We start from the raw sequence: 16,509 nt of genomic DNA, 5'->3' as shown, positions 1-16,509 counted from the left end.
ACCACATGTCAATGTGACAATGTCTCAATTTTTTTAAAAACACTCTTTAGATTTAATTCATAAAAATCTAAACCTGATATGCAAGAAAAGCGGATTGGCGCTGCGTGTGTGAACACGGCGTAAAAATCCCATTCCATAAAATCTCAATTTCACAATAATTTTATAGGCCTGTTAGGCGTTGTTTCCGCGGTCGCACACTGTCACACATACGGTCCACTCGCTGCGGCTCCTTTAAGGCCTCCAAAACACCCTCCTCCTCCTCCTCCTCAGCCCCAGACACACTATTGCATTAAGAACAGGCGAGTTGAGTGATCGCAGACGGGAATGGCGCTTCATCTGGAGTTTATGGACACTATTGATCACTTCACTGATCGATATTGATTAATACCTGCGGGGACAAGAGGAGGAGGTGGAGCGGGGGGTGGGGGGGCAGGGGGGGCATTTCAGCTAGCACTAACCGGCCTTCTGCCCCAAAGCCTGCGCGAGCCTCTCGCTGGATTATGTTGTTGTTGCTTTCAAGGAGCCCACGAGTCACGATCGGGAACAGAGCCTGATGTAGTGTGTGTGCGCGAGTGTTTGTGTGCGTGACAGTGTGTGTGTGTGTGTGTGTGAGTGTGTGAGTGTGTGTGAAGGCCGAACTCGGACGGAGCGGCACGCGGGAGCAGCAGCCTCGAGCTCATGGCTCAGCGGGTGCGTAAAGGAGGGCACGAAACAAACCTGGGAACGCTATCTAGAACCTGGAAAACGTGTGTTTGCACGTGCTGGATTAACGCGTTGGATTAAGTCTCGCGGGCGGGGATTAAGACCTGTAGTGTTGGATTAACACCTACACCGCTGGATTAAGTCGTGTCGTGTTGTGTAAACGCGATTACGGTCGGATTAAGTCCAGTAGGCCTGTTAATAAACACTCACAGGGCGTCATTAATTTGCAGTGGTCATTTAAATGTAGCTCGTCGTCCAATGAGTGAACTGAAAGTGTTGATTCAGCACTACGCGCTGATTTAGCACCGCAGATATGAAGTAAATATCAGACAGAATTTAAGCTTAAAAAGTCAACCATTGTAAAAATTGATTTGTTGTAAAAAATAAAAATAAATGTAAAAAAAAATTCTGCGAACTTTTTTTGAAGTTCAGCCCAATTTGAATTTGAAAGCAGCCACGTTCTCATAGCTCTGAAGTGAAAGAGATTACAGTAAAAGTGGTGCTTTAAACTGAGCAAGCTGGCTCTGATGACGTCTTAAAATTTAGATTTTAAATTTCAATTTGAATTTTTTGAAATAATGATCGCATAAAATGGGCAGATTTTTGTTCTGTTAATTCACAGAAATTCAGTGAAGTCAAACTCTCAAGGCAGCCCAGGCACCTACGCTCCGAGTTAAAAATACTGTAGTTATGAAAAAGCATCGTGTAGTTATTAAATAGGTAATAATCAAACGCTGTTTCTGTTCACACAGAAGCCTGAATTTTGATCGGCACGGTGCAAATCCACGTTTCCAAATGAAGATAGTTAGCGATCAGTTTGCACGACCAAATGTAAACTCTTGGCTTTTTTAGGACCAAAGAAGGTTCTGCTACTTGTAACCGTTTCATTGCCCCATAAAAGCTTTTAAAAAGATTTTAAGAAGGTTCTGCCTCCTCAGAAAAACACTTCACCCTGCAGGGATATTTTTCTGCCCTCATGGTTCTACATGTGACCACAGTCTTTACTGAGGAACCCTGAAGAACCGTATTTAGGGTGTGTGGAGCGCTCTCAGGACTGTGTGTGAAGCTCTTTGGGCTTTTGTTGGATTATTTTGGCTCATGTCGGCTGGTTGTTTGCAGGTTCAGACTAGGTTAAAAACGGCGTCTTCAATTGTGGCAAAAATTGTGATGATTTTTTCTTTTGTGTGTTTGACTGGGCAGTCATGGTCAATCACTGATCTGCTACAACAACCTAATCTGGGAGCTTTTCATTTAAATATTTAAATATTTAAATATTTAAACATTTAAATATTTATTTGTTCATTTCAAAAAATCTCATTTTGTTGACACAAAAGTTTCTTGGCTTTTTAAAAACGAGTTCATTTCTGATTCGGTTGCTTAAAGGAAAGGAAATGTCGGAGGAGATCAGCTAAGAAAGCAGAGGAACATCTGCTGCTTTCAGTGATCACAGCAAATATGGGTTACTATCAGAATATCAGGGGTTCTGTATAGAACCCAAAGAAAAGGGTTCTGAGACTTGTAACAAAAAGAGGAAGCCGTTTTGGGCGCTATAGAAGCGTTCTGGAGGAGGCGACGGGGTTCCTGCCGTGGAGAAGATCCGAGGAGCCTTTTAAAAGTTGCTATTAATGTTCAACTGAAAACGGTCCTCAGGGTTTCTGCTCTAAAAAGTCGAGGCTGCCTGAGTCCACTGAGCTCCTGACGGCCAGTGAAATGTTCCCGTTAACCTTTTATTTCAGGTTCTAGGAGCTCTTTTGCTCTTTTTGTTCAGCTTTTTTTGTCTTAAAGCATCGAATCATTTTTTACATTGTGCTGAATTTTTAAACTGTCTTTTTTTTTTTGGTCAGATCTTTTAGAGAACCAGTTTTCCATCCGCTCAGAACCACGTAACCGCGTAAACACTCACTCGGTTCTCCGAGTGCTCTCTGTTCTAGGCACCCATCTTTACAGGACCCTCGAAGAGCCGTGGTCTTTAGGGTGAGGGTCCACCAGACGCACGTCAGGCTGATGAGATCCGTGTATTTATTTATTATATTATATATATTTCGATGCTGCTCAAGACTTTTAAAACCCTTTTCTCAGCCCGAGTGGAAGCGCGTTCGCTCGGCTGCAGCGCCGCGCCAGCTCCGCCAGCCTCCTGCTGACCCGTCCTCCTCACCGGCGAAGACGGCGAAGCGCTCCGTCGTTCCGCGCGCGCTCAGAGGGTCCTATCATCTATGATTTTTTTTTATATGACGCCACTCTAAACAGCGGAGCGAGGGCGCGCGCGCGCGCGCTTTACCGGCCTCCATCCTAAATGCAGGGAGGACGTTTCAGGTTCGCCGCCGCCCTGCGGTCTTCGCCCCTCGCGCTCCGTCACTGAAGGCCGTTCTAGTGATTTGTGTTTATGGCGCACACGGTCGCACGCAAAAGTTCGCGCACTCCCGGTCAAATGAGCTGCTGTTGATTTTGTGATCATGTCGAGCCGAGACTGCACCTCTGCTGCCCGCTCGCTGGAAAACACTGAAGCCTTCCTGTTTGATCAGGCTATACACTCTTTAAAAGAAGAACACATCCTGTCTCTAACCAGACGCACCCGCGTGCTCAGTGTGTTCAGAGTGTTCAGAGTGTGTTCAGTGTGTGTTCAGTGTGTTCAGAGTGTGTTCAGTGTGTTCAGAGTGTGTTCAGTGTGCTCAGAGTGTTCAGTGTGTTCAGAGTGTGTTCAGTGTGTTCAGAGTGTTCAGTGTGTTCAGTGTGTTCAGTGTGTGTTCAGTGTGTTCAGAGTGTGTTCAGTGTGTTCAGAGTGTTCAGAGTGTGTTCAGAGTGTGTTCAGTGTGTTCAGAGTGTGTTCAGAGTGTTCAGAGTGTTCAGAGTGTGTTCAGTGTGTTCAGAGTGTGTTCAGAGTGTTCAGAGTGTTCAGTGTGTTCAGAGTGTTCAGTGTGTTCAGAGTGTGTTCAGTGTGTTCAGAGTGTGTTCAGTGTGTTCAGAGTGTTCAGTGTGTTCAGTGTGTGTTCAGTGTGTTCAGAGTGTGTTCAGTGTGTTCAGAGTGTTCAGAGTGTGTTCAGAGTGTGTTCAGAGTGTGTTCAGAGTGTTCAGAGTGTTCAGAGTGTGTTCAGTGTGTTCAGAGTGTTCAATGTGTTCAGAGTGTGTTCAGTGTGTTCAGAGTGTTCAGAGTGTGTTCAGAGTGTTCAGTGTGTTCAGAGTGTTCAGAGTGTTCAGAGTGTGTTCAGTGTGTTCAGAGTGTGTTCAGTGTGTTCAGAGTGTGTTCAGAGTGTGTTCAGTGTGTTCAGTGTGTGTTCAGAGTGTGTTCAGTGTGTTCAGTGCGCTTAGAGTGTGTTCAGTGTGTGTTCAGTGTGTTCAGAGTGTGTTCAGTGTGTGTTCAGAGTGTGTTCAGAGTGTGTTCAGAGTGTGTTCAGTGTGTTCAGAGTGTGTTCAGAGTGTGCTCAGAGTGTGTTCAGAGTGTGTTCAGAGTGTGTTCAGAGTGTGTTCAGTGTGTTCAGAGTGTGTTCAGAGTGTGCTCAGAGTGTGTTCAGTGTGTTCAGAGTGTGTTCAGTGTGTTCAGTGTGTTCAGAGTGTGTTCAGTGTGTTCAGAGTGGGTTCAGAGTGTGTTCAGTGTGTTCAGAGTGTGTTCAGTGTGTGTTCAGTGTGTTCAGAGTGTGTTCAGTGTGTTCAGAGTGTGTTCAGAGTGTGTTCAGTGTGTTCAGAGTGTGTTCAGCGTGTTCAGTGTGTTCAGAGTGTGTTCAGTGTGTTCAGTGTGTTCAGAGTGTGTTCAGTGTGTTCAGAGTGTGTTCAGAGTGTGTTCAGAGTGTGTTCAGAGTGTGTTCAGTGTGTTCAGAGTGTGTTCAGTGTGTTCAGAGTGTGTTCAGTGTGTTCAGGGTGCTCAGAGTGTGTTCAGTGTGTTCAGTGTGTTCAGAGTGTTTTCAGTGTGTTCAGTGTGTTCAGAGTGTGTTCAGTGTGTTCAGAGTGTGTTCAGAGTGTGTTCAGAGTGTGTTCAGTGTGTTCAGAGTGTGTTCAGAGTGTGTTCAGTGTGTTCAGAGTGTGTTCAGTGTGTTCAGAGTGTGTTCAGAGTGTGTTCAGTGTGTTCAGAGTGTGTTCAGTGTGTTCAGTGTGTGTTCAGAGTGTGTTCAGTGTGTTCAGGGTGCTCAGAGTGTGTTCAGAGTGTGTTTAGTGTGTGTTCAGAGTGTGTTCAGAGTGTGTTTAGTGTGTGTTCAGAGTGTGTTCAGAGTGTGTTCAGTGTGTTCAGGGTGCTCAGAGTGTGTTCAGAGTGTGTTTAGTGTGTGTTCAGAGTGTGTTCAGAGTGTGTTTAGTGTGTGTTCAGAGTGTGTTCAGTGTGTTCAGTGTGTGTTCAGAGTGTGTTCAGTGTGTTCAGGGTGCTCAGAGTGTGTTCAGAGTGTGTTTAGTGTGTGTTCAGAGTGTGTTCAGAGTGTGTTTAGTGTGTGTTCAGAGTGTGTTCAGAGTGTGTTTAGTGTGTGTTCAGAGTGTGTTTAGTGTGTGTTCAGAGTGTGTTTAGTGTGTGTTCAGAGTGTGTTCAGAGTGTGTTTAGTGTGTGTTCAGAGTGTGTTCAGAGTGTGTTTAGTGTGTGTTCAGAGTGTGTTTAGTGTGTGTTCAGAGTGTGTTCAGAGTGTGTTTAGTGTGTGTTCAGAGTGTGTTCAGAGTGTGTTTAGTGTGTGTTCAGAGTGTGTTCAGAGTGTGTTTAGTGTGTGTTCAGTGTGTGTTCAGAGTGTGTTCAGTGTGTTCAGTGTGTGTTCAGCTGGCGACGACGCGTTTTTTTTCCTTTTTAGACATTTGTTTTGACATATAATTAGACATTTATATATTGAAATATTTAGAGACCGAGTTTTGTAAAATACATTTTGGCTTCATTTTAACGCAGAATGTGCTGAATAAGCCAAGAATATGACAGACAACGTGTGTAAACAAAGAAGGTGAAACAAGTTAGCGTGTTGTTGTTCAACACATCCTTTATAAAGCGCGTGTTGATGCGTTATTAAACCCTTATATATGCTGTATAGCGCCGTGAAGGTCTCGTATGGTGTGGACTGTTAGTGAGCTGTTAAAATGTCACTGAATCGTTTTTGTAGAAGGTTCTTTGAGCGGGTTTTCCATCTTCGTGCGAACATCCGCATGGTTCTCTCAGACTTTACAGATTTACTGAAGAACCCTTTGCACATCAGAGGTTCTTTATAGAGGTTCTATGTGTGAAACAGGTTCACAGTTTAGTTTTAAAAATCAGTAGGAAACATCACATGTAAGTGTGTCTCTGTCGAGGACGTTTTCACTTATTATCCCTTAGAAAATCAACACAACTGGTGCGCAGACAAAACTGGGGGGGGGGGGGCTCAGACTTTCGCACGCGACTCTATATGTGTGTGTTGTTGTTTATCGTTTAGTGCTCTGTTACATGTCAGTACTGTGTGAATGCCAGTGTGTCAGTGTGTGCACGTTGTTGTTGCTGTTGTTGTTGCTGTTGTTGTTGTTGTTGTTGCTGTTGATGATGTTTTATTTGTGTGCGTGCTGTGTGTAAATATTCACCCCCCCTCTGCGCCAAAAGGGTCCATAGAAGAACCGCTTCTGATCTCCTCATGCCTGGTTCCTTAGCGAACGATTTCTTTTCCTACAGTGTGAAGAACCTTTCTAAAGTAGGACCCTCCACAGAATGCAAAGAACCCTTAAATTGGTGGAGAACCTTTTGATTATGTGACAGAAGTCTTGGAAAGCTTCTTCGCTCTCCAAGTCTCTTGTTCAAACGTGGTTCTTTAGGGAACCGAGCACCACCTTCTTCTGTGGCATCGCGAGAAGAACCCACTGTGGTGCTTCTTTATCCTTGAAGAGTGAACAATACAAGGTTCTTTCACCTGGAACAATCGTGGAATGCTGCCTTTGGTGCTTTAATTGGGCACGTAACCCTTGAAGAACCCCTTTTGAGGGCGTAGTTGTTTTTCTTTTTTTTCTTTTTTTTTCAGTACCAGGACTCCTTATGCCCCCACCTTATCCACCCCCTCCCCATCTCCTCCCCATCTCCTCCCCATCTCCCCACCACACTCTCTGCTCCTGTCTTCTGCTGTTATATTAGCCTGTTATTTTACTGTATTTAGCGTTTATTTACTCGTTCGGCTCTGCTCTGTTTCTGTTCTTGCTGTTGATTATTTTGTGTTGAGTCTGTATTCAGAGCCCGGATCTGCCCCTCTAGCCTCCCGCGATAGCATGTGTATATATTTATAGTATATATTTATTAATATTTAAATAGTATTATTTATTGTTATTTATTTCTCCTCTTTCTGCTCTGATTTCTGAGTGGAAGTCAGTGGACACGTCCTCCATAGAGATACACACCTAACCAGCGGTGGACAGTAACTGAGTAAATGTAATTAGTTTCTGTACTTAAGTAGTTTTTGTGTATCTGTACTTTACAGAAGTTTTTCCATTTTGGGGCGATTGTTTAATTTCACTCCACTACATTTCAGAGTCTAATATCTCACTTTTTACTCCACTACAAATCTGATGTTCCTTTTGGTTTATGTGTGCATAAAAACATAACGTGTTAGAAGAAGCGCAAAGCCAGAGCACCAATCAGGGCCCAGCGGTCACTTTGTTTAGAGCTGGTTTTGACCTGTTGGTCATACCGACCCAGTGCAGCAGGTTCAACGTCAGCGCAGCAGCGTAAAACTTTGGGAGAGTCTGTTCAACATAAATGATGAACTAACCTAACTTTGTGTAAATAGAGCACAATATAGAAATATGTCCACATATGCAGTCGAGACTGACGCGGCTTTTTTCTGAATTTCTACAAACACCATTTCATTTTATAGTAAATTAGCTTGAGTTAGTTTATGTTTATGAACAGAGGCCTACAGAGGCAATACAGTACACATGGTAAACTCATTTGTGAACCTTAAAGTAAGTTTTTATTAAACATGAATTATGTTAATCAGTTTTTTAGTACTTTTATTCAAGTGGAGGTCTAAAGGAAGAAATTTACATACTGGAAACATAAAATGTGCTAAAACTTTTTCACAGGCCACATTTCATGTTGTATTGTATCTGTTAAATTTGGGAGATAAGTGGTCAATGCTTGTCACAGCGTGTTCACTGTAGAGGAGAGCATTCACTGTAGAGGAGCACATTCACTGTAGAGGAGCGCATTCACTGTAGAGGAGCGCATTCACTGTAGAGAAGAGCGTTCACTGTAGAGGAGAGCGTTCACTGTAGAGAAGAGCGTTCACTGTAGAGGAGAGCGTTCACTGTAGAGAAGAGCGTTCACTGTAAAGGAGAGCATTCACTGTAGAGAAGAGCGTTCACTGTAGAGGAGAGCGTTCACTGTAGAGAAGAGCGTTCACTGTAAAGGAGAGCATTCACTGTAGAGAAGAGCGTTCACTGTAGAGGAGCGCATTCACTGTAGAGAAGAGCGTTCACTGTAGAGGAGCGCATTCACTGTAGAGAAGAGCGTTCACTGTAGAGGAGAGCGTTCACTGTAGAGAAGAGCGTTCACTGTAAAGGAGAGCATTCACTGTAGAGAAGAGCGTTCACTGTAGAGGAGCGCATTCACTGTAGAGAAGAGCGTTCACTGTAGAGGAGCGCATTCACTGTAGAGAAGAGCGTTCACTGTAGAGGAGCGCATTCACTGTAGAGAAGAGCGTTCACTGTAGAGGAGAGCATTCACTGTAGAGAAGAGCGTTCACTGTAGAGGAGCGCATTCACTGTAGAGGAGAGCGTTCACTGTAGAGAAGAGCGTTCACTGTAGAGGAGAGTGTTCACTGTAGAGGAGAGCGTTCACTGTAGAGGAGAGTGTTCACTGTAGAGGAGCGCATTCAATGTAGAGCAGTGCGTTCACTGTAGAGGAGCGCATTCACTGTGGAGGAGAGCGTTCACTGTAGAGGAGCGCATTCACTGTAGAGCAGTGCGTTCACTGTAGAGGAGCACATTCACTGTAGAGGAGAGTGTTCACTGTAGAGGAGAGTGTTCACTGTAGAGGAGCGCATTCACTGTAGAGCAGTGCGTTCACTGTAGAGGAGCACATTCACTGTAGAGGAGCGCGTTCACTGTAGAGGAGAGCGTTCACTGTAGAGGAGAGTGTTCACTGTAGAGGAGCGCATTCACTGTAGAGCAGTGCGTTCACTGTAGAGGAGCACATTCACTGTAGAGGAGCGCGTTCACTGTAGAGGAGAGCGTTCACTGTAGAGGAGCACATTCACTGTAGAGAAGAGCGTTCACTGTAAAGGAGCGCATTCACTGTAGAGAAGAGCATTCACTGTAGAGGAGAGCGTTCACTGTAGAGGAGAGTGTTCACTGTAGAGGAGCGCATTCAATGTAGAGCAGTGCGTTCACTGTAGAGGAGCACATTCACTGTAGAGAAGAGCGTTCACTGTAAAGGAGCGCATTCACTGTAGAGAAGAGCATTCACTGTAGAGGAGAGCGTTCACTGTAGAGGAGAGTGTTCACTGTAGAGGAGCGCATTCACTGTAGAGGAGCGCATTCACTGTAGAGGAGAGCATTCACTGTAGAGGAGAGCATTCACTGTAGAGGAGCACATTCACTGTAGAGCAGTGCGTTCACTGTAGAGGAGCACATTCACTGTAGAGGAGCGCGTTCACTGTAGAGGAGAATGTGCACTGTAGCGGAGCGCATTCACTGTAGAGGAGAGCATTCACTGTAGAGGAGAGCATTCACTGTAGAGGAGCGCGTTCACTGTAGAGGAGCATGTTCACTGTAGAGGAGCATGTTCACTGTAGAGGAGTGTGTTCACTGTAGAGGAGCACGTTCACTGTAGAGGAGCACGTTCACTGTGGAGGAGCAGATTCACTGTAGAGGAGCACATTCACTGTAGAGTAGTGCCTTCACTGTAGAGGAGAGTGTTCACTGTAGAGGACCATGTTCACTGTAGAAGAGCGTGTTCACTGTAGAGGAGCACGTTCACTGTAGAGGAGCACGTTCACTGTAGAGGAGAGTGTTCACTGTAGAGGAGCACGTTCACTGTAGAGGAGCATGTTCACTATAAAGGAGCATGTTCACTATACAGGAGCACGTTCACTGTAGAGGAGAGTGTTCACTGTAGAGGACCGTGTTCACTGTAGAGGAGCACGTTCACTGTAGAGGAGCGCATTCACTGTAGAGGAGCGCATTCACTGCAGAGGAGAGCATTCACTGTAGAGGAGGGCATTCACTGTAGAGGAGCACATTCACTGCAGAGGAGGGCATTCACTGTAGAGGAGGGCATTCACTGTAGAGGACAGCATTCACTGTAGAGGAGCACATTCACTGCAGAGGAGGGCATTCACTGTAGAGGAGAGTGTTCACTGAAGAGGAGCACATTCACTGTAGAGGAGCTTGTTCACTGTAGAGGAGCGCGTTCACTGTAGAGGAGCACATTCACTGTAGAGGAGCGCATTCACTGTAGAGGAGCACATTCACTGTAGAGGAGCGCATTCACTGTAGAGGAGCGCGTTCACTGTAAAGGAGCGCGTTCACTGTAGAGGAGCGCGTTCACTGTAGAGGAGCATGTTCACTGTAGAGGAGCGCATTCACTGTAGAGGAGCACGTTCACTGTAGAGGAGCACGTTCACTGTAGAGGAGCATGTTCACTGTAGAGGAGCGCATTCACTGTAGAGGAGTACATTCACTGTAGAGGAGCACATTCACTGTAGAGGAGCATGTTCACTGTAGAGGAGCGCATTCACTGTAGAGGAGCACGTTCACTGTAGAGGAGCACGTTCACTGTAGAGGAGCATGTTCACTGTAGAGGAGCGCATTCACTGTAGAGGAGCACGTTCACTGTAGAGGAGCATGTTCACTGTAGAGGAGCACGTTCACTGTAGAGGAGCACATTCACTGTAGAGGAGCACATTCACTGTAGAGGAGCATGTTCACTGTAGAGGAGCGCATTCACTGTAGAGGAGCGCATTCACTGTAGAGGAGCACATTCACTGTAGAGGAGCGCGTTCACTGTAGAGGAGCATGTTCACTGTAGAGGAGCGCGTTCACTGTAGAGGAGCATGTTCACTGTAGAGGAGCATGTTCACTGTAGAGGAGCGCGTTCACTGTAGAGGAGAGCATTCACTGTAGAGGAGCGCGTTCACTGTAGAGGAGCATGTTCACTGTAGAGGAGTGCATTCACTGTAGAGGAGTGCATTCACTGTAGAGGAGTACATTCACTGTAGAGGAGCATGTTCACTGTAGAGGAGCACATTCACTGTAGAGGAGCACGTTCACTGTAGAGGAGCATGTTCACTGTAGAGGAGCGCATTCACTGTAGAGGAGCGCGTTCACTGTAGAGGAGCGCGTTCACTGTAGAGGAGAGCGTTCACTGTAGAGGAGCGCGTTCACTGTAGAGGAGCATGTTCACTGTAGAGGAGCGCGTTCACTGTAGAGGAGAGCATTCACCGTAGAGGAGCGCGTTCACTGTAGAGGAGCATGTTCACTGTAGAGGAGTGCATTCACTGTAGAGGATCATGTTCACTGTAGAGGAGCACATTCACTGTAGAGGAGCATGTTCACTGTAGAGGAGTACGTTCACTGTAGAGGAGCATGTTCACTGTAGAGGAGCACATTCACTGTAGAGGAGCATGTTCACTGTAGAGGAGCACGTTCACTGTAGAGGAGCACATTCACTGCAGAGGAGGGCATTCACTGTAGAGGAGGGCATTCACTGTAGAGGACAGCATTCACTGTAGAGGAGCACATTCACTGCACAGGAGGGCATTCACTGTAGAGGAGAGTGTTCACTGTAGAGGAGCGCATTCACTGTAGAGGAGCGCATTCACTGTAGAGGAGTGCATTCACTGTAGAGGAGAGTGTTCACTGTAGAGGAGAATGTTCACTGTAGAGGAGCACATTCACTGTAGAGGAGCGCGTTCACTGTAGAGGAGCACGTTCACTGTAGAGGAGCACATTCACTGTAGAGGAGCGCATTCACTGTAGAGGAGTACATTCATTGTAGAGGAGTACATTCACTGTAGAGGAGCACGTTCACTGTAGAGGAGCGCAATCGCTGTAGAGGAGTACATTCACTGTAGAGGAGCACATTCACTATAGAGGAGCATGTTCACTGTAGAGGAGCGCGTTCACTGTAGAGGAGCATGTTCACTGTAGAGGAGCATTTTCACTGTAGAGGAGTACATTCACTGTAGAGGAGCACATTCACTGTAGAGGAGTGCATTCACTGTAGAGGAGCATGTTCACTGTAGAGGAGCACATTCACTGTAGAGGAGCACGTTCACTGTAGAGGAGCACGTTCACTGTAGAGGAGCATGTTCACTGTAGAGGAGCACGTTCACTGTAGAGGAGCACATTCACTGTAGAGGAGCATGTTCACTGTAGAGGAGCACGTTCACTGTAGAGGAGCGCGTTCACTGTAGAGGAGCATGTTCACTGTAGAGGAGCGCGTTCACTGTAGAGGAACACGTTCACTGTAGAGGAGTGCCTTCACTGTAGAGGAGTACATTCACTGTAGAGGAGCATGTTCACTGTAGAGGAGTGTGTGCACTGCAGATGAGCACATTCACTGTGGAGGAGCACGTTCACTGTAGAGGAGAGTGTTCACTGTAGAGGAGCGCATTCACTGTAGAGGAGCACATTCACTGTAGAGGAGAGTGTTCACTGTAGAGGAGAGCATTCATTGTAGTGGAGCGTCTTCAGTGTAGAGGAGCGTGTTCACTGTAGAGTAGCATGTTCACTGTAGAGGAGAGTGTTCACTGTAGATGAGCGTGTTCACTGTAGAGGAGAGTGTTCACTGTAGAGGAGCACATTCACTGTAGAGGAGCGTGTTCACTGTAGAGGAGAGTGTTCACTATAGAGGAGCAGATTCACTGTAGAGGAGAGTGTTCACTGTAGAGGAGCGTGTTCACTGTAGAGGAGAGTCTTCACTGTAGAGGAGCAGATTCACTGTAGAGGCTCACATTCACTGTAGAGGAGAGCATTCACTGTAGAGGAGCACATTCACTGTAGAGGAGAGCGTTCACTGTAGAGGAGCGCGTTCACTGTAGAGGAGCGCATTCACTGTAGAGGAGAGCATTCACTGTAGAGGAGAGCGTTCACTGTAGATGAGCGCATTCACTGTAGAGGAGCGCATTCACTGTAGAGGAGTACATTCACTGTAGAGGAGTGCCTTCAATGCAGAGGAGCACGTTCACTGTATAGGAGCATGTTCACTATACAGGAGCATGTTCACTGTAGAGGAGCACGTTCACTGTAGAGGACCATGTTCACTGTAGAAGAGCGTGTTCACTGTAGAGGAGCACGTTCACTGTAGAGGAGCACGTTCACTGTAGAGGAGAGTGTTCACTGTAGAGGAGTGTGTTCACTGTAGAGGAGCACGTTCACTGTAGAGGAGCATGTTCACTATAAAGGAGCATGTTCACTATACAGGAGCACGTTCACTGTAGAGGAGAGTGTTCACTGTAGAGGACCGTGTTCACTGTAGAGGAGCACGTTCACTGTAGAGGAGCGCATTCACTGCAGAGGAGAGCATTCACTGTAGAGGAGAGCATTCACTGTAGAGGAGCACATTCACTGCAGAGGAGGGCATTCACTGTAGAGGAGGGCATTCACTGTAGAGGACAGCATTCACTGTAGAGGAGAGCATTCACTGTAGAGGAGCACATTCACTGCAGAGGAGGGCATTCACTGTAGAGGAGGGCATTCACTGTAGAGGACAGCATTCACTGTAGAGGAGCACATTCACTGCAGAGGAGGGCATTCAATGTAGAGGAGAGTGTTCACTGTAGAGGAGCGCATTCACTGTAGAGGAGCGCATTCACTGTAGAGGAGTGCATTCACTGTAGAGGAGAGTGTTCACTGTAGAGGAGACTGTTCACTGTAGAGGAGTACATTCACTGTAGAGGAGCGCGTTCACTGTAGAGGAGCACGTTCACTGTAGAGGAGCACGTTCACTGTAGAGGAGCGCATTCACTGTAGAGGAGTACATTCATTGTAGAGGAGTACATTCACTGTAGAGGAGCACGTTCACTGTAGAGGAGCGCAATCGCTGTAGAGGAGTACATTCACTGTAGAGGAGCACATTCACTATAGAGGAGCATGTTCACTGTAGAGGAGCGCGTTCACTGTAGAGGAGCATGTTCACTGTAGAGGAGCATTTTCACTGTAGAGGAGTACATTCACTGTAGAGGAGCACATTCACTGTAGAGGAGTGCATTCACTGTAGAGGAGTACATTCACTGTAGAGGAGCATGTTCACTGTAGAGGAGTACATTCACTGTAGAGGAGCGCGTTCACTGTAGAGGAGCATGTTCACTGTAGAGGAGCGCGTTCACTGTAGAGGAGCATGTTCACTGTAGAGGAGCACATTCACTGTAGAGGAGTACATTCACTGTAGAGGAGCATGTTCACTGTAGAGGAGCACATTCACTGTAGAGGAGCACGTTCACTGTAGAGGAGCATGTTCACTGTAGAGCAGCACGTTTACTGTAGAGGAGCACATTCACTGTAGAGGAGCATGTTCACTGTAGAGGAGCACGTTCATTGTAGAGGAGCACGTTCACTGTAGAGGAGCACATTCACTGTAGAGGAGCATGTTCACTGTAGAGGAGCGCGTTCACTGTAGAGGAGTGCATTCACTGTAGAGGAGCATGTTCACTGTAGAGGAGCACATTCACTGTAGAGGAGCTTGTTCACTGTAGAGGAGCGCGTTCACTGTAGAGGAGCGCATTCACTGTAGAGGAGCGCATTCACTGTAGAGGAGCGCGTTCACTGTAGAGGAGCGCGTTCACTGTAGAGGAGCGCGTTCACTGTAGAGGAGCATGTTCACTGTAGAGGAGCGCATTCACTGTAGAGGAGCACGTTCACTGTAGAGGAGCACGTTCACTGTAGAGGAGCATGTTCACTGTAGAGGAGCGCATTCACTGTAGAGGAGTACATTCACTGTAGAGGAGCACATTCACTGTAGAGGAGCATGTTCACTGTAGAGGAGCGCATTCACTGTAGAGGAGCACGTTCACTGTAGAGGAGCACGTTCACTGTAGAGGAGCATGTTCACTGTAGAGGAGCGCATTCACTGTAGAGGAGCACGTTCACTGTAGAGGAGCATGTTCACTGTAGAGGAGCACGTTCACTGTAGAGGAGCACATTCACTGTAGAGGAGCGCATTCACTGTAGAGGAGCGCATTCACTGTAGAGGAGCACATTCACTGTAGAGGAGCATGTTCACTGTAGAGGAGTACATTCACTGTAGAGGAGCGCGTTCACTGTAGAGGAGCATGTTCACTGTAGAGGAGCGCGTTCACTGTAGAGGAGCATGTTCACTGTAGAGGAGCACATTCACTGTAGAGGAGTACATTCACTGTAGAGGAGCATGTTCACTGTAGAGGAGCACATTCACTGTAGAGGAGCACGTTCACTGTAGAGGAGCATGTTCACTGTAGAGCAGCACGTTTACTGTAGAGGAGCACATTCACTGTAGAGGAGCATGTTCACTGTAGAGGAGCACGTTCATTGTAGAGGAGCACGTTCACTGTAGAGGAGCACATTCACTGTAGAGGAGCATGTTCACTGTAGAGGAGCGCGTTCACTGTAGAGGAGTGCATTCACTGTAGAGGAGCATGTTCACTGTAGAGGAGCACATTCACTGTAGAGGAGCTTGTTCACTGTAGAGGAGCGCGTTCACTGTAGAGGAGCGCATTCACTGTAGAGGAGCGCGTTCACTGTAGAGGAGCGCGTTCACTGTAGAGGAGCGCGTTCACTGTAGAGGAGCGTGTTCACTGTAGAGGAGCGCATTCACTGTAGAGGAGCACGTTCACTGTAGAGGAGCACGTTCACTGTAGAGGAGCATGTTCACTGTAGAGGAGCGCATTCACTGTAGAGGAGTACATTCACTGTAGAGGAGCACATTCACTGTAGAGGAGCATGTTCACTGTAGAGGAGCGCATTCACTGTAGAGGAGCACGTTCACTGTAGAGGAGCACGTTCACTGTAGAGGAGCATGTTCACTGTAGAGGAGCGCATTCACTGTAGAGGAGCACGTTCACTGTAGAGGAGCACGTTCACTGTAGAGGAGCATGTTCACTGTAGAGGAGCGCATTCACTGTAGAGGAGCACGTTCACTGTAGAGGAGCATGTTCACTGTAGAGGAGCACGTTCACTGTAGAGGAGCACATTCACTGTAGAGGAGCGCATTCACTGTAGAGGAGCGCATTCACTGTAGAGGAGCACATTCACTGTAGAGGAGCGCGTTCACTGTAGAGGAGCATGTTCACTGTAGAGGAGCGCGTTCACTGTAGAGGAGCATGTTCACTGTAGAGGAGCATGTTCACTGTAGAGGAGCGCGTTCACTGTAGAGGAGAGCATTCACTGTAGAGGAGCGCGTTCACTGTAGAGGAGCATGTTCACTGTAGAGGAGTGCATTCACTGTAGAGGAGTGCATTCACTGTAGAGGAGTACATTCACTGTAGAGGAGCATGTTCACTGTAGAGGAGCACATTCACTGTAGATGAGCACGTTCACTGTAGAGGAGCATGTTCACTGTAGAGGAGCGCATTCACTGTAGAGGAGAGCATTCACTGTAGAGGAGCGCGTTCACTGTAGAGGAGCGCGTTCACTGTAGAGGAGAGCGTTCACTGTAGAGGAGCGCGTTCACTGTAGAGGAGCATGTTCACTGTAGAGGAGCGCGTTCACTGTAGAGGAGAGCATTCACCGTAGAGGAGCGCGTTCACTGTAGAGGAGCATGTTCACTGTAGAGGAGTGCATTCACTGTAGAGGAGCATGTTCACTGTAGAGGAGCACATTCACTGTAGAGGAGCATGTTCACTGTAGAGGAGCACATTCACTGTAGAGGAGCATGTTCACTGTAGAGGAGTACGTTCACTGTAGAGGAGCATGTTCACT

At 46.9% G+C, this 16,509-nt stretch overlaps 1 protein-coding gene across 1 annotated transcript in view; it reads left to right on the top strand.

The window, feature by feature from the left end:
* Positions 1 to 441: 441 nt before the first annotated feature.
* Positions 442 to 16,509, top strand: part of meis1a (Meis homeobox 1 a) — a 58,430-nt gene continuing 42,362 nt past the window's right edge. Inside the window, exon 1 of the mRNA XM_037543152.1 lies at positions 442 to 690. Coding sequence (XP_037399049.1) covers positions 679 to 690 — 12 coding nt within the window. The 5' untranslated portion in view covers positions 442 to 678. The remainder of the gene's footprint in view (positions 691 to 16,509) is intronic.

This window comes from Pygocentrus nattereri, chromosome 12, assembly GCF_015220715.1.
Source record: "Pygocentrus nattereri isolate fPygNat1 chromosome 12, fPygNat1.pri, whole genome shotgun sequence".
NCBI classification, from domain to species: Eukaryota; Metazoa; Chordata; class Actinopteri; order Characiformes; family Serrasalmidae; genus Pygocentrus; species Pygocentrus nattereri.
Note: the sequence above shows the minus strand (reverse complement) of the source record. Positions and strands in the feature narration are given on the sequence as shown.